We start from the raw sequence: 24461 nt of genomic DNA on the forward strand, positions 1-24461 counted from the left end.
ATGCCTACCATCAGCGTATTTCACATGAATAAATTCTGTGGCAGCCCCGCAGGTTTATTTTTGAAAGAACTTTCTCGTCCAAATTCCTTCGCTGTTTTCGCCACGTTACCAAGAAAAAGTCTGTCGGTTGTTTCGGGGGCTGCCCAGGTGGTCCACTTCAGATCTGTTTGACTGATCGGGGACATTTCAAATACTTTTTCAACCTGGTCAATATTTCCTTTGGTTTTCTATAACCAAAGGAAATATGCATATAAACCCTTTCTCTCTCTCTCTCTCTCTATGTTTATGTGCTCTCAGTCAGAGAAGACAAACCTCATCCAGGTACTGAGAGGAGTTCTGGATTATCCAAACTGAATAGACTCGACAGAAGGATTGTTTTGAGTGCAATAATCGCAGAGTAACAGAATAATATACTGTGGGTTAATGGGTCCTTCAGATACGATCCTGTTTCACTGTTTGGGTTTATTCGTTCTATAATAATTGACACTATGAGGTTTCAGGGTTTAAAGTGAGAAACGGAAAACAACGGTCAGATATCTGATCTGGTTGTAGACACAAACCAAACTGTCGGCTGTACGTGTGTGAGGCTGCGTTCTCGTCTTCAGTCATGGATGATGTAAAGGAGTCAGTGTCAGGGACGTTGTTAGGGTGAAACTGGGATGCGGAGTTAGTCCATGCTCCCATGCAACTTCTAAATCCTAATCTGAACAATCCAACAAGTCAGTAATCTATACCATGCCCAGTCCCCTGAAGCTTACCGTGTCTGATGTTCAACAACAGGTGGAATGGGCCCCTGGAGGTGACCCGGGATGTCCGCCACCACAGGTGAGGCCATGTTGTTCCGCGGCTTGGTCCCTGCTACTTCCTCCTTCCTGAAGGAATGACGCACCGGTGAGCTCCGCTCGATGGGAACCCCATGAGGAAGAACCCCGTGAGGAGGAACCCCATGAGGAGGAACACCGTGAGGAGGAACCCCGTGAGGAGGAATACCATGAGGTGGCCCGCCGTGGATGTCAATCATCCGTACCTCAGACATTCGGTGAGGCGATGGAGGAGGGGTCTTGGAGCCCAACGTAGGCAGCTGGCTGTTTCTTGACTTCTGCCTGTACAGTGAGGGGTGATCCATAGAGTCTGTGGGGCTGGGTCCGCTGTAAGAGCTCGTGGAGCGAATGGAGGCACGGTGGAATCCCCCCATTCCATGATCTGGACTGTCCATCCCAGGGTTGGGGTGCGGTCCATGGGAAGAAGCCAAGCTCAGTCGTCCCTCCTGGAGCAGGTACGGATCTGCATACAACCCCTCGGTTCCCCTGCCTAGAGTGTGGCTCTTCCCCCCCATGTCCTCATCAGGCTTGACGTCCCGTCTCTCCAGGATAGCGCTGGGACAGGGCGAGATGGAGCGCACCGTTTGGTTGGCACTAGACAGCCGCTCCCTCGGGATAGTGGCGCTGCCGGGTAGGGAGACCGGCCGAGAGCCAAACGGGATTCTGGAGGGGGATGAGGGCATGGAGTGGGGACTCTGGGGGAGCACTCCCTGCAATGGATGGTGTCCTGGGGGACCCATGGGGGGTTGTCTCAGAGGGTGCTGTCCATCACTGTGCATCTGCAGAAGCACAAAAGGATATAAACATGTCACTGCACATTCCCAGAAACAAAAACTGTAATAATTACTACTTCAACTGCAGCATAAAAATCCCTTACTTTGAGGATTAGTCAGTGAAGCAGAGCGCCTGAGCTGCTGTTTATTTTGTATATATCTTGTATTTCTGGACTTCACTCGCCCTTGAAACCAAAACATCCATCTCACTCGGTTTACACTGTTACTTTTCAAAGAAAACAGAGTGTCAGCGTTTCCCTCCAGAAGCAGAAAGTGGTTACTTGCACGGCCACTATCTCCGGGTGCACAGCTTTTCACTCAGAGTCCTTGGTATCGCACCTCCGGGCTTCTATCAAACTGTATCACATTGCACGAGCACAAGATTCTTTCTTTGCCTTGGAAAGTCTGCCGCTCTTATTGAGTTGAAGTTATTTATGTTCTCATCTTCACACAGGATCACTTGGCCTTTAGCCCTTAAAAAAGAAAACGACTTTTCATGTGCACCTCCCGGGTTTCAGAGGTAGGTGGTTCATTTGAAAAAGGATCTGTCCGGCCCTGTCTTAATTAAACAGTTGGCTGATCTGGGTCACTGCTCTTCAGCCCCGCCCCCCCACAAAGGACCCTTCAAGGCTTAAACGTACAATAACCCTGACCTCATTTAACCAGAGAGGCTTTCCAGGTCGGGAGAAACACAAGAGCTCGGGCTGCAGAATGTAAAACTACAAAAAAGGGAGGTGAAAGTTTTACAGCTACAAAGAAGAGGTGACGGAGAAGGAAGTGAGGTTAATGGGGTCAGACTGACTCTGGAAAGTTGTGTTCTTGTTATATTCTATATGACTGTTGTGACATTTAATCTAATATTCACTTGTGGGCACAGTGGCTGCTGAGTTACCGTAATGTTGACGTGAATCATAATCAGACCGTTTGTAAACCATAAATGGAATATTCCATGAAATCTGAGGAATGTCTTATTCAGGCTGAGGTCAATAGTTGGAATATTCCATTAAAACACAAACAATAACATCTACACCAGGACCCACGAACAAGCCAGACAACAATATAAAGTAAATGTGTACCTGAGCTAAATATAACCACCGACGTGAAGTGTGCGACCTGTGGTAATGTGATGCGTAGGATACCATGACACCGTGAGGAGTGCTGCGTTCAGGGCCAAATCGAATCCGTCTTCCTTCCTGTCTCACCCTCGGCTCCTGTCAAGCAAACCGACTATTGTTCCCTTGAGCTGTGACTCATCAGTCACACCCACCGAAGAAAGACGAGTAGAAACACCACGCAGAGTTGTTTCCGGAAGTTCTGATGCCGTTTTTGGACACTGTGTTTTTCCTGTGCTGTCTTTATATGATCTCCCCCCCCCCCTCCAGCCCCGGCTCCCCCCGGTGCCGACACAGATTAACACAATGAAGACAACAATGAAGTGGGTGTCACACTTTTGTGGGTGTGTGAATGAGTAGATGTGTGTGTGTGTGTTTGAAAAACAACAACTGCTCAGATTGTACATTAACAAAGGGCTCAGGCTTGGCTGCGATAACAAAGGAGATAAAGTAAAAACTTGCCGGCAGCAGGAGAACACACAGCCCATAAATCTGGCAGCAACAAGTCTGACCAAGCAGCAAAAAATGTATTAGGAGATCTGAGCAGCACATAGCCGCCATCATAAACCCTAATGACTTTCACTATCCAAAGAGAAACGTCTCACTGCGTAGGAGTAGACGATGTTTCCGAAAAGTCAAATCACCATTTTTTTTATCACTTATATTAAAGTAAATGTACTTTAATATCCGTCGGGAGAAGGGAGGGAGGGAGGTGGAGGACCGCTGCCTTGTTCAAGCATCTAATCAGGATCCAAGAATAGACCCACAATCTGACCTGGGAACGCCCAGGATGAGCTGGATAGATACAGATGAGTGGGGTTCTACCTGGAAAGCTTCTGTTTAAGGTGGTCGCTTGGATTTGTATTATTTGTTACCAGAGTTTAACACTTCATTTTAAGAAGTATTTGACAGTGAACGGCCAAACTGCTGCCACACTCGTTCTTTTTTTGCACCGGCTTCTAATGTTGCTCGCACAAGTCGAATTGTTTCAAGCATGAAAGAGACCCTATGGTAGTCAGGTGATACATGTTTGGCCAATAGAGCTGATTGGCTGAATCCAAATTGAATCATCTAATTATTCTACTGGTTTGTAAACGTAAATGTTCTCAGAAGAGACCATGTGTAAATGTCACTGAATGTCACAATCTCTATGATTTGCTTGAAAAGAAGATGGTGGACGTCTTAAGGGTCGATTCTCCAAAGCACTAAGGACCATCTCTGAGTGCTTGGTCGATTCCAGCCCCAGCCTCATAAGAAACCCTTTGTTCCACATCGCCGGTCGATCCCGACCAGATGTTTCACCTTTAAAACACCGGCCATTCCTAAAATATCCCTAAAACACACAGATGTAGTCTGTACAGCGTTCACAAGTCAGCGCTTTGAGACAAAACAGGGGAGTGAGGGCTTGAAAAATAAACACACGAGCGACCGTGTCAGGGAATCAAGAGGCCGCGTTGAGCACATTTGGTTTGAATTTGACTGGTGGGCTTTTTAAAGACCTCGCTCTCTTGTTGCCAGCAGCTCGTAAGTTTTCCGTAATGAGAGGCAGTGGGTCTGGGAGGAGGAGCACGAAAAAGTTACAGATGAGGAGAAGCTTTCTAAACTGATTTAAGATAAGGGGGGGGGGGGGGGGGTGGACAGCAGAGCTTCAGATGCAGCCAAGCTCAACAGATAAAGAGAAGCTGTGGTGCCAACACTCAAAGAGCTGGTTGTACGAATGTGATGTGATGAAGAGGAGGATTGACGAAGACGCTGATTGAAGACGTTTAACTTTCCCTCTTGGGATAAACACAAAAATGTGATTGATTGCGCAAACGTCAATAACTGATCTTCTGTTTACTAAATATCTCCCGCAGGTCTGTGTAGAAAACATCACTTCACAAAGTCTCTATTGACTATGAATACAGAGAACTGCTTTGGGCTCAGTCCCTTGTATAATCACGGATCAATATTTCAAATGAAACACAACAAAAGATGCTTTACAATAAAAGAAACACACTTTATTCTGACAGTCTGAAGCTCGTTCTCCTTATTGAGTTAAGTGTCAGTGATGGTGTGCATGTGTCCACCTGATGTCTGTTACTCACGGTTGTTTTCATAACCACAGACGGCTCTATTTGACCAGAAAGCTTTAATCAATAACAGAGCTTTGAATCTGATCTGAGGCCCTGGCATTCCTGCAAGACAAGAGGGAGACTCAGCAGATCTGAAGTACACCCGGATAACCTCAACCCCTGCACCCCCCCGCCCCCCAAGCCCCAGGTTGTTTGAACAGGTGTACAGCTCATTAGTTTGTGATGTCTGCCCTTTTGCTCTGGGAGCCAGGATTTCTATTTTATTATTAAGTGAGGTCGCCGCAGAGGGAAATACAGAAATACACCAAAAACACAACTATATCCAGTCCAAGGAAAGATCTACAAATGCCAAATACAGAGACGCTGCCCACAACAAGAGTCTGCTCTGTCTTTGTGTGTCTGTGTGTTAAGAGTTAGTCAGGAAAGTGTCTACAGCCACCAACAAGTACAATTATCTGTGTTTAATAATGATTGAAATGAGGTTTAAGACCAAACTTGCGGTGGAAACACACAAGAAAATATCCTTCCTCCAAGTAAACAACACATTTCCGACTCCACCACCTCGATCCCCATTGTCCCGAGCTTGAGAGACTTTCAACAAGAGCAAACCACCGTGAGTACTTGTTATTGTCAGGCCACTTATGGTTAAACTTGTATTTCCCCATGTTCTAAACTAGCAGGCAGGTTGGTTAGAAATTCACCAGTTTGATGTTTAAATGAAACAAGAAACAGACAAACGTTAAAGCACATACTGAAACTCTTAAGTCTTCTCTTTCCATTTGCAGTTAAGATGCATTCAAGACAAATTATTACTTTTTAAGTTTATAATCTGACTCTCTCTCTCCTGTCATTCACTACCCGGCCTTCCACACCCCACAGCCACGCCCCTCCCCTCGCAAGTGTGTCAATGGCTGCTGGGTTAAACAGTGACAGAACTAATGACAACAACCTTCTTCAGGGTTTTTCTACTTCAAACCTGGATTCCACCATGTTTGCACAAGAGGCAGCAGAAAACCAGTGTCTCTGCAGCACTTCACTATCTGAGCCCAGACTCCTTGAACAACAGATGGCTCATCCTCCCCTTTCAGATTTATCAACTCCATTTCACACTTGTATATGACATGTACAGTCTGTGGTGATGGGAGATTATAGCTGAGGTCAATGTAATTTAATTTGCATTTAACAAAAGCACTGCGCCGCCTCCTGGAAATCCGCAGCAGGCGGAGAGGAGCAGCGGGTTGGATAAAGGGTCGCGTGGATTAGCGAAGCAGATTTGAGGAGGAACGTTCGAGGAAAGGGCTTTTTTTTTGGGGGGGGGGAGGGCTTTTGTTTCATTACATCAGCAGGAAACAAACACGGACCGGAATCAGAACAAAGAGATTAGAGCTCATATTAGGGGAAGACTGAACAAGAGAAATTGTCGGGAGAATTGTCCCTTAAGCGAGCTGCAGCAGAGCATACAGGCGAGGCCGACTCACCGGCCCCTGGGAGAACAATATGAGACCCCCCTCTAAATAGATTAACAAGAGGCAGGGGGACATTCCTTCCCTCAACTGCAAACAGGATGTGAGGACAAGGAGAATTGGAGGCCGGGGTAACTACCTCTATCTGCAACAGGTCCCTGCAGCTGCTGCTGTTAACAAGATAATCATTTTCACTGCCGTGTTGGCGGCTGTCACAGTTCAGTACTCACCCTGGCATCGCCGTTGGCAGGTCGCGGCCCGTGGCTGAACGCCTGTGCTGGGTCTTTGTGGTAGACCTTCAGGCAGGAGTGGTCCGAGAGGTTCCTGTAAGGAGAAGAGGTGGCCCGTGGTAAGAATAAAGCCCAGGTATCGCCGTCGGAGTATGGGCGGCCCTGCCTCAGCCCTGAACTCCTCAGCAGCCCAGCCAGGGGCACGTAGCCCGACGGAGGCTCCGTCATTCCTCTGTTACGTGACATTTCCTCAAAATTCACAAACTACATAAACACGTGTCGCAGCTCCACAAACTGAGATCCCATCTTTCTTTCGCAGCTCCACGCTCTCTCAGTGCAGTGCTGCACCCTGGACACCTGCACTTGCCTCGAGGGATCACGAGACAATTTTTTACAGCCCTGATAAAGCACTAGTCACAGAGTACACATTGCACTAGAGCAGGAACTCTGGAGGCAAAGGGGCAAAGTCTTGAATTGTAATAATGGCTTGTTTTTTTTACAAATGGCTGTGTGCGGCGTCTGCGAGTAGAGTCTGCTCACACTGATAAGACATGCAGGTGAATACCAAACCAGGGAGGTACAAGAAAGAAGAAAAGCAAAGAGCTAGAGTGTGTGTGTGTGTGTGTGTGTGTGTGTGTGTGTGTGTGTGTGTGTGTGTGTGTGTGTGTGTGTGTGTGTGTGTGTGTGAGGGGGGTAGGGTGTTCGTAAAGGATGCAACACAATGCATAATATTTGTAAACTACACTTTGTGCCTCAATATGACAAAGCTCAAACTTTCCAGAGTCAAACTTCCACCAGAGGGGAGAGGACTCCTGAGTCTCTCAGGAGCGCTCTGCAGTCTGCTCGGATATGTCGGAGACATTTTGCTGCAGGGCTTCCTCTACATATAACTTTCTTTCCTATTAACTTTTAACACCGAGGGGAAAAAAGGAAGTGAGACGCTTTCCTGGCCAGTGACACTTCCTGTGCAGGGGGGGGGGGGGGGGGATTTTAGACAGGAAGTGCTCAGGGAAGGGAAACGGAGGAAGAGTTAAACTAGGGAGCTTGGATGTCCTGAACTTAGAAAACTCAACAAATGTCTCTTGAATACCCTATAGTTGTATGTCTCTATATTTACCACACAAACACATGAGCTCACCTGACATCGCTGAGCTCGTAGTACATGTTCCTCATGTCGTCTTTGACGTAGACCGCCACGCTGGGCGACTCCAGCATCTTCATGTTGAGCTGCTGCGGGAAGGCACTGACGAACAGAGCTCGGACTGTGTCGATGCTGGTCACCTCGTTGGGCATCCGGAACTGTTTGGTCTCGTCTCCGTACTGCAGGTACAGCACACCTACACACAGAGGGCCGGGGAACAGGATCATTAGCAAGAAGTAAACACATTTCATGACTCAGACACAATAGACAGGTACAGGGATTTTTGTAGAGGTGACACACTGTTTTGTTGCTCTCTTCTGTTTTTGTAAGCTCATTGTTTTTTCGACTTCACCCGGCTACTTACCAGTAAATACCTTCTATTTATAAACCACAGCAGGACTTTTTACCCTTCAGCTGCTGGACAAAGTAAGAGGGGTTTTCTCAGACGCTGATCGGAAGGAAGTGGCCAAAATCTGATTCTGGACCTTTTTCAATCCATTTTTGATCTCGTAGGATTAATGTGAGAAAACAATGTCAAAACTGAGCAGATCAAACAAAAGGCCTTGATTACAGTAGACTGGGTGAACCTCAAACCACTTCTTACACATGATCTAAGCAGTAGCTGATTACATTTTTACCAGGGACACAAAGAAAGTCAAGAATATCTAGTGAGTTTAAGCAGAATCCTGCCTGCCTTCCAAAGATGGTAAAATCGTTATGGCAATTTTAACAGTCACAGACATGGGTAGGATTTGTTCCGGTGCTGCAGATGGTCAACCTGACGGTGAGGGGACGGTCAGTGTGTTTGTGTGGGAGAGAGAGAGAGAGAGAGAGAGAGGGAGAGAGAGAGAGAGAGAGAGAGAGAGAGAGAGAGAGAGAGAGAGAGGGAGAAAGTGTTGCAAAGAGAGCTGTTCTTTTTTGATGCCATTTGGTTTTAAGTTTTAAAAATAAACTGCGGATCCTGCGATAAAGTTAACGGCATCAATGGCGGGAAGCTCACCTTCGTACAGAAATTCTCTAACTGATCACGCAGCACTATTTCTTATAGAGGAGGGGGGGAGGAGCAAGGGCAGGATTAGCAGGTTATAAAGGGGTTATTTGGGTCATTTTGGCTTAAAGGGGACAGCATCCCCCGACCCCCCCCCCCCCCCCCCAGCCCCAACCAAATCACCTACTGGATCTCAGTGAAAATCTGCCTTTTCTGTGCAAACACAGAGAGCTCTTGTTACCACACGGCTGCATGATTGCAATAATGTTTGCATTTTCTCACTGGTGAACGACTTACACAATCAAACCCGAGCAGACGACAAAACACATTCACCCTTTATTCAGATTCTGTGAATGTGAGCGGCTGAAGTCACCATTAGGGGGTTAAAGAATCTTTCTTTAGACTTTTGAACTGGGCTCCAGAACGAATGTTTACCCTCGATTGAGTCAGAAAGAAAACATCTAACAGGAAGAACAAGTTTCTGTGGCATATGGTTGCCATTTGCATACTTGCAAAAACAGAAGGTTCGGTGCTAAGTTCACCACCTCAGTCTTGTTTGTAGCTTTTTTGTGTTTTGTCAGCATCGTGTGTTCAATTCCAGGAAGAAAAACACAAAGGATTTCATACTTTAAAAAAAGTACGCTGGGGAAGCACAGGGAGGCAGGAGCAGGGCTGCGTGCTCGGGGTGGAACAGAACAAGTTGTGCATCAAAAAGACCAAAGGCTGAACCTCTGAACCCTGGGTGTGGCTTCTGTACTGTGCTTTACAAAAACAGATGTCTCTCCCACAAATTCACGGACACGCCCACTCTGCACTTGGGTCAACACTGCCAGGGAAATGAGAGAAAAACAAAACTCTTTTCTATTTCTAAACGCTGACTCATCTCTTCAGACAGCATGGTACTGATTTGCATCTGGGTTTATCTGAAGGAATTACAGAACAGAAGTAACATAAAAACGGTTTCTACTACTTCTAATTATGTTTATATCAAATATGAACTTTTCCTGAGTTTGATGCACATAAATCATTTCATGTCATTTCAGAGACGTTTTTCTTTTTGCAGTGAAAATAGCCGGCTTTCCGGAGAGGAGGTATGGTTCTACTTGGTGTAACCCCATAAAAGGAGCGAGCCACTAAAAGCTACCAGATGTTGGTGAAATATAAGACAAGATCCTACATGCTCCACAAGGCAGAGCGAGACGGAGCGAGGGGCAAAGTCAGGAAATAAAATTGCTGAGTCGATCCATCGCTCTGGTCTGTGGGGGTTCCTGGACTGTAATAAGTTAACAAAGTGCCCATTCCCAGACTAACTTCATCTTTCCCCCGAGAGCTGTCACGTTAACAATCGGCCGCTTCGCATCCAGATGTTTGGAACCGGCGCAAAACCGGGAGTTTGATGACGCAGCGGCACTGATCTCACAACACAACACAAAGATGAATCCTTTTTTTTGTTTGACTTGAGCTCGGTTCTAACAAAGAATCGTGTTACATTCCTGAGCGCCTGGTTTCACTCAGCATGGGAAGCAAATGGTCAGTGTGCTTCCTGACCAAATGGGCACAGCGCTGCAGAACCGTCTGGGCTTTTAAAACGGTTTTTCCACGTCCCTCCTGTCGGCTTTCACCAGGCGCACTCGTGACAAATATCCATCTGTGTCCGCTCGCATTATCGCAGAGTTTGAAAGAGGCAGAGAAATACTTTTTTAAGAAGCACAGAGGGAGGAAAAGAAACCCCCGGCTTGAAATACAATACACTTGATTCTGCACTCGAGAATGAATCTGATACTTACATTAAGGGGATTAAAGGATTTCCTGTTTTCTGCGGAGTCTTATGATGCTCTGGAAAAAAACCACGCGACAACTTCTGCACTAACAGGCTGGAGACGCTGAGACCCGAGAAGGAGCCCCCCAAATGTCCGCTGGGACCCTGCGAAACGTGTGGCAGTGTGTTTGTGTGTTTGAGTGTGTGTTTGTGCGTGTGTGTGAGGACTGTGGGAGGGACAAAGTAGTTAAGTTGTGCCCCTTTTATTCTCCTCCCCCCTGCACCACGCCATAACCCCCCACTGTCCTGACGCTTTGTCCTCATGTTTTTGAAAGACAGAGGGAGAGATGAAGCGTGTGTGAGTCTGTGTGTGTGTGTGTGTGTGTGTATGAACATGCAATTGCCAATCTAAGTATTTGCTATGAGTGTTTTGCAGGTTTGCTTCTCCAGGCAAACAAAAGGTTGCTAGTGGCACAGATGAATGTGGAAAACGACACCCGATTGTTTCCTCCATTTTCACTTTGGTCGAAAGGCGCGCCACGCAGACGCTTTGAAATAATCCAGCAGCAGATGCCATGCTGAGCCGTGAGCTACCTTTGAAGCACCCCCCCCCGTACCAGCGCCTCAGTTTGTTTGGGAAACTCTCTCCTCTGCTCTCTCTCCACCGAATGCAGCAGCCTTATTCTGCATGTGGATGCAAATTATGCACCGTGCGCCTCGATAAGACGTCCCCGTTTCTAATCCTGTCAATAACACAACGGCATATTGTGGACTGATTCCCTAATCTTTCACTACAGAGGAAATTAATTCTAATTAAAACGGAGCTGTGAGCTGAGGTGGAGAGAGCAGGGATGGAGAAGAGGAGGGAGAGAGTGTGAAAGTGTGACATCGTGGAAGTTTCCTTCCACCTGAAGAGCTTTCATTCTCAAATAGACTCTTAGCAGACAACGAGAAGAGTCTCTGTGGATACATCTTGACATTAGGGGGATTTTAAGCAGGAAACAGATTACCTAGTGAGCGGTCCCTCGTCTGGTTCGTGGACCGCACCACGGGCAGGCTGGCACGAACTCGGCTGCCGCGGGTGAAGCCGGTTGGCGCGTCGCTCTCTGACATGGCGTCCAGTGACTCCAGGGAGGCCAAGGAGAGGTGGTCAACCTGGTCGCCGGGGCCGTGCTTCGGGCTTCTGCTCTGGAGGTGGAGAGAGACAACACACGTAAAGGGTGAGACCACGGACACGGCAAGGTGTTAAATTCATGCATGAGTTTCATATTCTGTACAACCACACAAGTAGGGGTACAAATTCAAATTGAGTCTCTTAAAAGATGAGAAGCTTCTGGTGAAGTTAGATAACGGCTCAGAGTCTGACACTGTCAAGTATCACACGCATTCTTTGACAAGTGAGAAAAAAAGTGCTTTGAGCTTGACTGTGACACAACATCCACATGTGCACAGGAGAGTTAATATTGTATTTTCCTGATACATGCTCCTCCACGCTACACTGCACTCAGACATGCACTGAACTCTGGAGGGGAAGCGTGTATGTGCTTTTAATTCAATCAGTGTGCGACAGACGATGAGTCCTAAAAGAAGAAGATGAAGATGAAATAACCTCTGATTAAAGATCGTGAATTGACTCATGATGATTTTTAAGGTCTCCTCAGTAATCGGATCTGCGTGACGTGGCATCCTCAGGCCACAGCCACACTCAGAGGATGTGTGACGGGGCTGCACAGATCATAGAGCTGTTCTGTGGCGCTGTAGCTGGGGGGGGGGGGGGGGGGCAGCGAACATAGAACTCTTTGTTGAATGCTCTTCATGACATGCTCTTCTTCTCTCGCTGGAGCTGCAAGGCCAAGTCCGCCAGGTTATCATCAACACACCTGCATGCACACGCTGCCGCTCTCTCTCTCCCACGCTCGCGCAGGAATAAAGAATTGAAGCGTAGTTTATTAAGTGTGGTTGACATTTGAGGGAGTTTTCAAAAGCAAGAACTGGTTTAGCCTGGTAGCAAAGTACGCTCCAGCAGGCACAGACTGAGACATAGGGGCACAGGGGCTGGGGAAATAGTCACACGGCAAAATGTTAGAGAGGATGCAAAAACAACAACAACACACACACACACACGATGGAACGATGCAGATAAGATATAAAAAAAAAGCTGACTAACTCTGTGGGGCAATTGGATTTTCATCAAGTACCTCTGAATGTCAAGCTCAGAGTGAAGGGAGGAGAGCATGGCCTGCAGAGACTGATGGGAGAAGGAGACCAAGGAAACAAATCATCTATAACAGCAGACGCACGACAGAGGGAAGAAAGAAAGAGCGTAGATGCAAAGTGTTTAAGAGACGGAGAAAAGTATAATTTAAAACTACTTAACACTCTTATAAAAGTGTATTTGAGTTTAACGACTCCTGATGTGAGAATCACAGAGACCCCACCGCTTAATAAATTCCTACAATAACACGAATTGCCATCATTAATGTAATGAGGCTGCTTTATCTTCATAATACAGCGTTTTCAATCTTCGTCCCTTTGTGACATTTGCTGAGTCATAGTGTGCGAGCGTTTATGTGATGCACCTTTACGGCAACCTGACACAGCGGGCGGGGGGGAGGGGGGGGAGAAAAGTGCTGAGCCATCACTCAACTCCGGCATTACTGTTAAAACATTGTCACCTTTTTAAAACAGGAGGGGTCACGCGGAGTTGACGCGTCACCTGAGACCAGACATGTGTGTTTGGAAATTGAATCCCAACTCTGAATGATTGATGAGCATATTCAGTGGTGGTGGGTCCACACACACACACACACACACACACACACACACACACACACACACACAGACAGACACACACATGCACACCTCTCCCACACACTGCGGCTCTATCTTCTCATATGGTTCTGTGTCACCCTGGGGAATGCTGAATCATATCGCCTTCCTGCTTCACCTGTGGGTAGTAAGTATGTCAGAGTGGTGCTGGCGGTGTAATCCGGTATTTTCTGGAATCCCAAAACGGGTTGAAGAGGACGCAGCAGCTGCCTTTAAAACTGAAGCCCACATAGATGTCCTCACCTGTGACATCTGAACTTCCCGGGGCCAAAAAGGGTCATACTGCACATGCTGCTCTCATCTTCTTCTAGAGTTTATAATACAAACATTTCCCTTTTTTCATATTTATGCACAAAAACACCTCAACTAATCGCTGAGCATTATCAATCCATCCAAACTATAGATTCTCATAAAATTATGAATAAACAACCCCTCCAAAGAGCCTGAGCACCTAATGACAGTTGAGATGTTGTGTAAGACCGAAGCAAGAATAAGTAATGTGGTTATTAAACCGCTGTCAGTTACAAAAGGAACTGCCTTCAGCTACTTGTCATAACAGAGCATAGCGGCACAGAAGAGTTTATTGATTTAAGAAAGTATGACATTTATTACTCATGATCTCACATTTGAATCATGGGAGTAAAATGGTGTCATTTCTGCTTCTGAAAATTGCACAACTTTTTTGTTTTTGTGCACCGATTAAAACCGTCACTTTCCAATTCATTCCAGATCTGCAGGAGAACTTGACACCGTGGACACAAAGTGAGAGGGAGAGACGACCTGCACTGGGGAGAAGAGATGGTTCCGTTGGAGGCAGTGACATATAAAAGAGGAGGAAATTGCAAATGAGACCTTCTGCCTCCCCGGTGGAAAGAAGGGGGGTAATTAACTTAAACCACTCCACACCGGTCCCCTTCTGACAAATGAGATGTCCCCTCCAAAAGGTCAACAGTTTAGTCCAGATGAACTCCTCCGTCTCCCCCGCTGCCTCATCCTTCTGACAGCAGCGTCTGGATGTGATCGTTCTGAAAAAGCCACTTCCTGTCCCCGCTAACCACTTCCTCCTTTCGGGCCCAGATGTGAAAACCGCAGGGCGACCGCTGATAAGCATCATGAAACCTTTCGTCGGCCCGCTCACACCTACAGTGCATTCCACCCCCCCCCCCCTTCAGTCGAGACCTGCAATTCTGCTTTTCCAGCAGCGGCTCCCTCTGTACACCACATCAGCTCTGACAGCTGTGATGAATGTGAAACTGAGACACTGACATTAGCTCATACACGGGAATATGACAGGTTATAAAGTCGTGTGAAGAGCCCGATGGGAAGGAACACGTCTAGACTGGAAAGGCACATACCTCCGCTACTGCAAAACATCTGTCAAACTCCTATAATAGAAGAGACAGGGAAATAAAGAGGTAGTCTGCTACTCTGGATGAGAGAAAGACTCTACATAGATGGACGACGTGACGGCTGCGTGAAAGTGAAGCCAAACCATCTTGATCGCACACTGGTGGCTGACTGCAGTACAGCTCATTAACTCCTCCATGTTAGTGGATGGGACATGGGCCAAAAATATACAAATGAAAATACACGAGAAGTACATGATGGTCTCTGTCACCCTCACCCTGATGTATGTTCAAGTGAGCATTTTTCCAGTATGTCTGTTTTTTATTATTAATTTGATGCAATAAAATAAACTAGGGGTTTATCCATTTGTTGGAGCAGGTCTCGAAATAAGTCAAAGGACATTGCCTCTTCTATTGCTCATGTCCTAGAGAACCTTCTCCTCAGGCCTTGAAACTCACACAGGCACCGTGGTGTGTGTGCGTCACCACATTTCAAATTGTCGTGAAGCGAGCTTTCAGGAACTTTACAGGAAAGAGATGTCCAGTCTAGTGCAATGTGGACAAGGGATGATTAGGCAAAATGGCCGTGCTTGGAGAGAAAATAGATCTAAGATGAAAGTTCAAGTGTGTGTGAGTCTGTGTGTGTGCGTGTGTGTGTGAGAGAGAGACAAAGAGGGATACAAAGAGACACAGAGTGCGTGCATGACTGAGTCAGGCCATTGTTCCAGAAAATCTGACCTGAGGGCCCAGGACATCCTGAAAAACATTTATGCAACAGTGGCCTGACACACAGTATGTTGTCATCAGAAAGAAAACGTTTTTCTTTTGTGTGCGTGCGTGTCTGTAGTCCCACAATGTAACATTTAACATTTTACACATCAGTGCAGGAACATGTGATCACCAGTGCAGAGCGTTTTCTTACGATGCCGACCTCCTGCACCTCAGGAGCGTAACGTGCACAGTCCGGGTTCATGTCACCGTCGCCTCACGTCGGCCGTTTTCAGGCTGAGAGGACAATGTCACATGATTTCACAAAGCAGAGTAGATTGCGTAATATCGTGCAGCCGCGGAGGGACAGGTCGACATGCAGAACCCGGCGATTACAGCAAAGTAAAGTAAAAGGCAGCTCCCATCAGGACCCTGCTGCGTAACTCGTTCGAGACGTAAGTATAGACGAAGCCCCTTAAAGCTGCCAGAGCACCGTGTACCACACATGTTGCCAGCCTCCGCAAAGCCCACTGATTGATGCCTAATTTGTTATATACTCAGCGGGGGGTTATAATGGCTTTCTTAGAGCATAGCCAGGCTTTCGCCTTTAAAAGAAAAGGAGGCATTCTCCTGATTTCTCTGCAATCCAATGACCAGTTTCACCTTTTGGCTGCACAGATTATAGAGATGTGTCAAACCAAGAAGCCGTGGACAGATGCATTAATACTCGAGGCACGAGTCCAGCTGTAATGTTGTCTTTATTGTGCTTGAGGAGGGATGAAACAGTAACAGGTTTAACAGTATACTGAGGTCAAAGTCCTGAAGCTATATATATAAAAGGGTATATAGAGGTTTTCTAGTCTTGATGACCACTCAAAGCTCTTTACAGTTTGGCCGTCCACTCACACTCACACAAACACACACACACACACACACATTCATACATGCATCTATGTGCTGCACTTTCTCTCACCATTAGATTTGGGGTGCAGTATCCTCAGTAGCAAGGACACTTGGGCATGCAGGATGAGGGAGAAGGAGATCGAACCGCCGACCTTGTGGTCAGTGGACGACCGGCTCTAACTCTTGAGCCAAGGCCGTCTCCATGATTATTTGGGTGATGCTGTAACTGCAGAAGAGCTACCAGTGCTCCGGGCGTAGCTTGAAACAGTTGGACATTGGATTTGTTAACATTTGGTTGTATGTTCCTACATGCACGTTACTTTGTTCTTAATGGTTGTGTTGTTTTGCTCATTTGATTTATTAATATTTAAGGTTTAATTTCAACCTCTATCGCAGGGAGGTTTTTCCTTGTAAACCAAAAAGCTTCCTCATCAAGCTAAAGCCTTCCTTCATTAACTTTTATATTGCACATTTGATATGATGTTATATGGTTATGTAATATACTTTTTAATGATAATGATGGATTTTATTGAGATAAACACTTTAGTTTGTGAATCAGTACTTTTTCAGCACATTGTAACACCGTGATCGTATCAGCGTGATCACTCTGGTCACTATAATCATGATACACAATGTGCACTCTGTTTTATCTCTTCATGCGAGTGGAGGCGGGAGCTTGTGCGGTTTTAAACACAACCAGAAATGCGAGCACGGCTTTTTTCTCTAAGATGCTAATTTGGCCCAGGAGGTGAGGGTGGGAGGTGGGAGCGGAAACAGAGCTCACTGTAATTACCTGGTCTGTTCTGTGAGGCAAACACATAAACAGAAGACAGTGGCTCTGCAGACTGTTAACCCTTTACTCCACTTCTCTCAGTCAGAGCCTGGAGAGAGACACAAATCTGTTGTGTCCTGGCTCCCTCAGAGATTCCAATGTGTCACAAAAGTTCAAAACCACAAGAGTTCGTTGGAAAAACACCTATAAAAAAAAATCTGCGCCGCTGCAGTTCTACACAACCATGAGGCATAAAGCCCCTGTCAATCATCCCGTCAGCGCTCTGTCCGTATGCTGTCTGTGGACGGACCATCGTCCTTTTGTCTCCCCTAGCCTTAATGACATTATACTGAAATCCCCTAGTCATCCATTCTCATTCATTGCCGCCCCATCCCTCTCTCGCTCCCTCCTCTGATGCATTCCTCCTCTAATCCCTTCATCCAAATCCCCACATGACCTTTCAGGGATGGCCTCGCTTGCTAATTGGTGCGCTAAGAGGTGATGACTTTTTCATACTGTAGCCGGAGCCGCGATCAAAGCCGAAACTTCTGAGGTGAGACCGGCCGACGAGAAGTTACGAATCCAGAGATCGTGCCTGGAAAATTGATGGACACGAGCTCATTAATAAATATATACTACATTGGCAAGTAAAATACAATCAAGCCGATCTCCCGTGCTGTGTGCAAATGAAGTGCATAATCACAGAAGACAATATCGTGCCTGTTGAGTGGAATCTCCATCTCCTCCGCCACATTTTGAACAACTGAGCCAAAGCGTCCAATTGATTTCATCCACTCGCGCATAAACGAGTTAGTCCCAGTTATCACCGGCAGACATCAGCCCCCCCCCCCCCTAGCCATCCCCTGAAAGAGAGAGGTTACGGGAATCAACTCTGATTACGGGAATCAACCCTGCGTGGCTGTCAGATGGGAGTTTTATGAAGCAGAGAAAATTGTCTTGAGCGAGTTTAGAGAGCTTTTGGCTGCACGCCGGAACATTTCCTGTATTGCCGTGCACAATCTAAATTAAACACATTCCTGACAACAATTGTTTTTCTGAATGATCCCGAAAAGCTTATTTACCATTTTAGACCCGTGGCAATCTTCCTCCGGCAGCGGCTTCCATGTGAGACTTGAAACTCCCTGGTCTACTGGGCAGCGCGCTCTCTTCCTCCACTGTTGTTTCACGTGCTCTGTGTAACTGCCCTGTCCAGCTCCCTTCCCTTTTCTTTGCTCCAACTCACAGCGGATGCCCCTCCGTCCAGCACACACACACACACACAAACACACACACCGCCCCTCATCCCTAACGATCCAGCGGCACAATACAAACGCACACAATCCACACACCCGGGGAAAGTCATTGTTTGTGCGTCTGTGTTTTTGCACCACTGTGTGCGACAGAGATTGTGTTAGAGGGACGTTCAAATTCAGCGTCTCTCCCTGTTCCAGCAGCGTGTGGGTAGAAAACAACAGCTTTAAATCTTAACACGTTCAGCACTGCAAGAAATGCTTTTTTAATCTTAAAAAAACAGCCGCGTCAGCACTAATCCCTGTGGGGCCGTGGCTGAGGCCTGAGAGATGTTCCGTGGAGATAAGCGCCTCCTCTACCCTCAGGGATCCCACAACCTTTATGAGATACTCAGCAGGGCCTCGAGAGAACACACACACACACACCCGGTGGACGGACACATCCAAATACCAACACATGCATATTCACTGTCTCAAATTCGCTGGTATGCACAGCCAATTCTGTTTGCAATAAGTAGAAACTATGTCTTTGCAATGTATGTGAGAATACAGCAGGACAATGCCGGGGGGGGGCGCCTGTGTCTATGAGCTACATAGAAAAACATTTGATATCTGGAATAATTACAGTAAATTAACAGTGCACTTATATTAACAAGCTGTGTTGTGGTTTAAGTCGTAAAGCCAAAAACATTACGTAACATTACAAGCCCAGACGTACACAGAGACGGGGCGGATCACCTACTAGTCATACATGCAATGATTTGAACACACCTATTCCCTTCTCTCTCTCTCTCTCTCTCTCTCTCTCTCTGTCTCTCTTACCAAACAAATACATGCAAACTGGTCTGCAGAGCTGTGGCCTGCCCGAACCTGCTTTTTCATATCTCTTCATCAAAAGCAAAACTCTATTTTGCAGCTTTGAACAATTGCAACTTCCTGGATTTTAGAGTTCTCTCATCCACGTACACACAGAAGAACAAAGGCAGGCTATCGTGTTGGTCAGTTCTGTCCATCTATTTGACATGTCCTTACAGGAGCCTGGTCCGTCTCTAGAGAGCGTCTCTCTTCTGGTAATATAAAGGACGTTCCTCTCTGGGTGTACACCTGAGAATGTGTGTGTGTGTGTGTGTGTGTGTGGCTCCGAGCACAAAGAGGCCTTTCTTTTCTCTGGCGTAATCGGAGTCCTGCATCCTCAACATGATGTCACACACGTATCAACTCAAACATAATCTAATACGATTAAAGGAGGCAGAGCCAAAACTCAGGTACTTTTTTTTTTGTTATCCCAACGAGCAGAAAATCTTTGCTGGTTTTAAATCACAGTATTATCACTCCTTTCTCTTGTCCCATGAAACCAGCTCTGATGCCTAAATACCAAGTCGCCGAGGAACACAGGCGCTCTTCCACTGAGACTAAGATTTATTAGAGCCACTCACCCAGAGGAGTTTCTTTGTGCGTGTGTGTAGAAAAGGAGTCAGATAATCAGTGTTGAGTTTTCAGTGTGCTTTATAGAAGTGTATTCAAAGGTTCTGGATTTCCTAATAACATGACCCGTCGCTGTGATGTAAAAAACATTGGGAAAAGAGTCGGGGTGACAGCTTCACGGAAAGTGAGAAAGACAAGTTTGTGAGTGAGAGACAGAACTGAATTTTATGCCTCTCATAGGTACGTTCAGCTGAAACTATGAGATCTGCATGGACAGTAACAACTTTAATGGAAGAAAGCACGAGTGCCCACAGCTATACAATTCAGCAACTGAGAAAAACACCAGGCTATAAATGTTTTTATGTGAATATAAGAAGTGTAGAAAGTTTCCTTTTAAATTATGAAACTGTAGCAGGACAAATTAGAACATGGAAGGCCGTCCCAGTCTAGATAATGAAAGGGAAACACTGATGAATAAGTGCAGAAAACATCATTTTCCATATTATCCACTCCTTGACCTGTCCTTGACCTCTGACAACGAGAAAAACTGCTGACACACACACACAGACACACACACACTCAGTCGACCATAAGCGATAAGTCATGAAACAGTCAGTAAACAACAACAGCAGCCCTTGATGCTAAAGGTGCTACGTCGCCGTGTTTCCCCTGAGCCGAGCATCAGGCTCCCGACTCACTTCTTTTGTTAGAAACTGTGTTCACACCAACTGCAAAGTGTTAAACAGCGGAGCTAAACATAACAGAGCGAGAGCCGTGTGTCACATGGGTGTAAACCCGCATCTGTAGAACAAGAGCGGTGCTCGGTCAACCCGAGGAGGAGGTGCAGTGATGAACGGCAGCAAATGCTCCACATCTGTCAGATAGACTAATTTATTGCAGACTCCATTAGAGGCCGAAGCCTGAAACATAAACTTTCCCACTGTACACTTACTCATATTCCAGGTGTTCCCTATCATCCACGTTGTCTTGTTTCGTGAAAGCAAAAGAAAACTGCACTCTGTCTTTGGAAGATGTATTTCAAACATTTAGAAAAGAAACGGTGCCAAGTCTCTGCCATGCTTTTCTCTGTCCACCATCCCCCCCCTTCCCCCCTTCCCGTATCTCCACCGCGAACGGCCGACTGGAAATAAAAGCACAGGAGATCACAATAAGGCTGGAGACAGATTCTTGGAGTCATCCCTGTGTGCCTCTGTCTCTGATTTGCCCTTTGAAGATCGGTCCATGGCTTCGGCCCCTGAAGTTGAAACCAGATGTCGTTGAGCATGCGAAGGTTTGCAAAGCGCAGGTACAGAGAGAGGGAACACGAGGAAACACCCATCTTGACTTGCTCCCCTTTTGGTTCTGGAGGTCATAAAACCTGGAGTCTCAATACATCACACAAGATGTCAACAGTGGTGTCATTGAACGTCGTCCATCAAAATGAGGGATACTCAAACTTGCATGTGGCTACAATGACTGAAACTGAAGACGAGGGCATGTTTAGTCAATTAGTTTAGCAAGAGTATGAACTCTAATGACCAACAGAAAGTCTTCTGACAAGGAAGATCTCAAGAACCAAGAAAATGAGGAAATCTGTGAAATAGTGAAAAACTACTTCTTGAACCGCCCCTTTAATCCACATCTCCACCAAAGTGTTCTGGGTTCTTCTGTGACAACATCCTTCAACCAAGTTTTGTGGAAATCCGTAGTTCCTGCGTTATCTTTCTCACAACCTAACAAACAAACAAACCAGACCTTGGTTAAGGACATATCTCACCCAAAGGATGTTTTTGTATCCCATCAAGATCCATGGATCATTCTCAGAGAAATCAACAAATCAAAATTCCTGGATCTGATCCAAATTTAAACTTGTTCTTCCTCAGGTCGCACGGCATCCTTCAAAAGTCGTTTTTTGTGCAATCCTGCTAACAAACCGACAAACCGAGGACAACACAAACCCCCAGAGGTGATAATCAATGACCGAACAACAGAGGTGAGCGCAGCCCGGGGAGACTGGAGGTGGAGAACCCGCAGGCCACTCAGGACTTGACAGTGGAACTGATCTATTTGTCACTTTATCATTTGACAGTCCATGTAAATACCAAGTGATTTCCACACTTGTCCTTTAGAACTGCACCTTCATGAACGAGTGAAAACATCAACAATGTTTTTTCCCACCGATACCACAGAGCCACCAGGAACAGGTTTTGTCACGGCATCTTTTCTGTTGTGACACCAGAACCCGTAAATCTGATGATGCACATGCACGTTAAAGGTTTACTGAGGATCCCGTGCATCTGGTCTTTGGTGGATTCTAGAAAAACATGGCTGACAAGATATGACAAGTCAGGGTTCTGCAAGTGGCTAATTAATTACTACAGGGTGCATCATGAGATACTTGAGAACATAATCCATAGAACAATTTGTCCCCCTGGTGAAAGCTATAATTCTCTGTCCTCCGGTAGCTGATGGGACGTCGTGAGGGACTGAAGTCAGAAGAAGCTCCTCGGGCCGCGACGGCCATATTGACAAATGGACTTAATTGTGCCCGGTGGAATGTTAGGGCACGGGGTCACAAAGGTCGCAGACATTTCACCTCCGCTCTCTGGTAAAATCTGTCAGGAAAACGACGAGGTCCCTGTTAAGCCAGCGGAGGAGCAACAACAATATAACTCCAGCTGCTGCAGTCAACTTAAGCTCGGGGCTAATGGAGCTCCGTGCGCCCTGAAAAGAGCTCAGACCTGATTAGCTGGTCTGATTAACACACTGGCACTGCGCTTGAGACAGTGTGTAGAACTCTGTCTGGCGCGGCTCATTATCGGCAGCGATCAGAAGCGGGTTCCTTCTGTCAGAGCGGATTATAACCCCCCCCGCACGACCCGCACCCACCCATCCCAGTGACACTCAGGATTAGACAGGGCCGTGGCGCCACTCCGCCGACCACTTGTCCTCTCCGCTGGGGTTGCTGTACCTTGAAAACCCCAAACCCTGCCACAGATCCCCTGTAAACTGACCGGTTATCACATGTGTGCCTTTAACTTGTGCTTCGTCTTATTTACCAGCTCTGAGAAAACCATTTTCCGACATCACACTCTTGCAATGGGAAATGGATTCCCTCTGCTTTCACTCCTGCCTTTTTATCAACTTCTTTTATCAAATTCTAGGATTCTCTGACGCCGACATGCAACTGCGATTCTTTCCTCACAATGTACAAGATGATGCATGACTCACCGGAGGAAAACACAGACAGACACTCCTCTACTCCTCTTCTAATCTTATCTAATCTTGTATTTATTTTAAAACCTAAGGAATTGAACCACACCTTTTGGAGTAAAAGAGGTGAAAGTGTCATTGCATGCTGTTGAAAGGCTCCTGCACGGCTTCTGTTCCTGACGCTCAGCCGAGGGGGTTGATGATTAGGAACAGATGTTTGGCTGCGGACCGGCTGCACACAGCACCTGATTGTGTGAGCTGAGACACAAGGTGCAAGACCAGGTACAACAAAGAAGTACTCTCTTGAAAATACCCTCTTGGGTTCTAACTATTTTAGGATGCAATATTCCCGAACATGTTTGCAGGGAAACTACCAGCGGCGGAGAACCATGAACTATCCTTTTTTCTCTGAGTCCCTCTCCCTCCCTGTTCATGTTTTCTCTGATCATGCTCTGGTTTCTCACAGGGACTTGATGCATGCTGGGAGCCGGCGTTATCGAGCTCACCTCTGTTCTGAGGAGCGAACGTGCAGCAGAGCCAGGAGCCCACCGAGCGAGGTGTGTGGGGAAACAGGCCAAACGTTGCATTACCTCAAAGAAGCCTCCGAGGGAGTTTACAGTGCATTTGTCGTCTATGACAAATGAGCTGCAATTACATGGCTTTGTTCAGCAGGAGTTTGTGGGAGGGTGCACACGTCCTGCAGCATTCTATTGACGTGGACGTTGTTACTAAATGCAGAATGTTTCCACGCTCAATTTATAACAATGATCTGCTTCTGACGTTGGTAAAGTACTGCTCCCGAAAAGCAGCTCTCTGTTTTTCTGATTTGTTCTCATTAAAGTTATTTTTTTATTGCCGTTCTCTCCGAGGACATATTTGATTACGACGATCAAGTCTTCTTTTATAAAATACTTGATTCAATCTATTTCTGAGAAAAACATTACAATAAAAGAATGTTTAGTATTACTCACATTGAAGCATTTCCCCCTACAGCTTGTTCCCTTTGTAATAAAACTCAAACTTGGCATGTTTAAATCGAGCAATGAAGGTCATCACCACACTATATAATAACATTCTGATATTTATGATGACTTAACTCGTAAAATAATACAATCATGACACATGATATATACCTAGAACAAACACATTCTTGTTATACGTTGATACAGTAGAAAAAAATCAACTGCTGCATCAGGATCATGTTCATGTGGTTAGATCAGTTTGATTGATTCGGACATTTCCCCCCGAGGCAGTGGCCAACAGACTGATTCATTCATGTTTAAAATTTGATTGGTCTAATTGACCCTGTCGAGGTCCCGCCGATACACACACTCGACCAATCACAAGTCAGCCTCAGCTGTCAATCACTGGGATAACTATACCTAAAATGAAAGAAACCATCTTGATGTGTAGTTTCGGTCCAATTCACATTAAGGGTTTATGACCTATAATGAAACCAGCCACCAGGGGGGGGGGGGGTCTTGTCATCCATCTTTAAAATACCATCCATGAGCCAGTCAACAGTTGTGAATTTCAGACAGCTGTCATCTTTCCTTCTGCTGACTGCGTGTTACTGATTTAAAAACAATAACAACCTCCGAGCGATACATGGATAATAATTTAATAATCGTCTGCAAGAGGCACCTGGACAAA

At 46.2% G+C, this 24461-nt stretch overlaps 1 protein-coding gene across 14 annotated transcripts in view; it reads right to left on the reverse strand.

Annotated features, from left to right (window-relative positions):
• The window catches only part of si:ch211-285f17.1 (sickle tail protein homolog), a 79889-nt gene that overhangs the window by 15661 nt on the left and 39767 nt on the right, over nt 1–24461 (reverse strand). For 12 of the 14 annotated variants that reach the window (XM_062379806.1, XM_062379798.1, XM_062379802.1 and 9 more), the window contains 4 exons: nt 11373–11550; nt 7613–7811; nt 6475–6568; nt 759–1600 (listed from right to left, as the gene is read on the reverse strand). In XM_062379806.1, the coding sequence (XP_062235790.1) occupies nt 759–1600; nt 6475–6568; nt 7613–7811; nt 11373–11550 (1313 nt within the window). Of the gene's footprint in view, nt 1–758; nt 1601–6474; nt 6569–7612; nt 7812–10390; nt 10499–11372; nt 11551–18002; nt 18121–24461 lie in introns of those variants that run through there. The other 2 variants (XM_062379808.1, XM_062379810.1) reach the window with 2 other exon arrangements.

This window comes from Platichthys flesus, chromosome 21 (genome assembly GCF_949316205.1).
Source record: "Platichthys flesus chromosome 21, fPlaFle2.1, whole genome shotgun sequence".
NCBI classification, from domain to species: Eukaryota; Metazoa; Chordata; class Actinopteri; order Pleuronectiformes; family Pleuronectidae; genus Platichthys; species Platichthys flesus.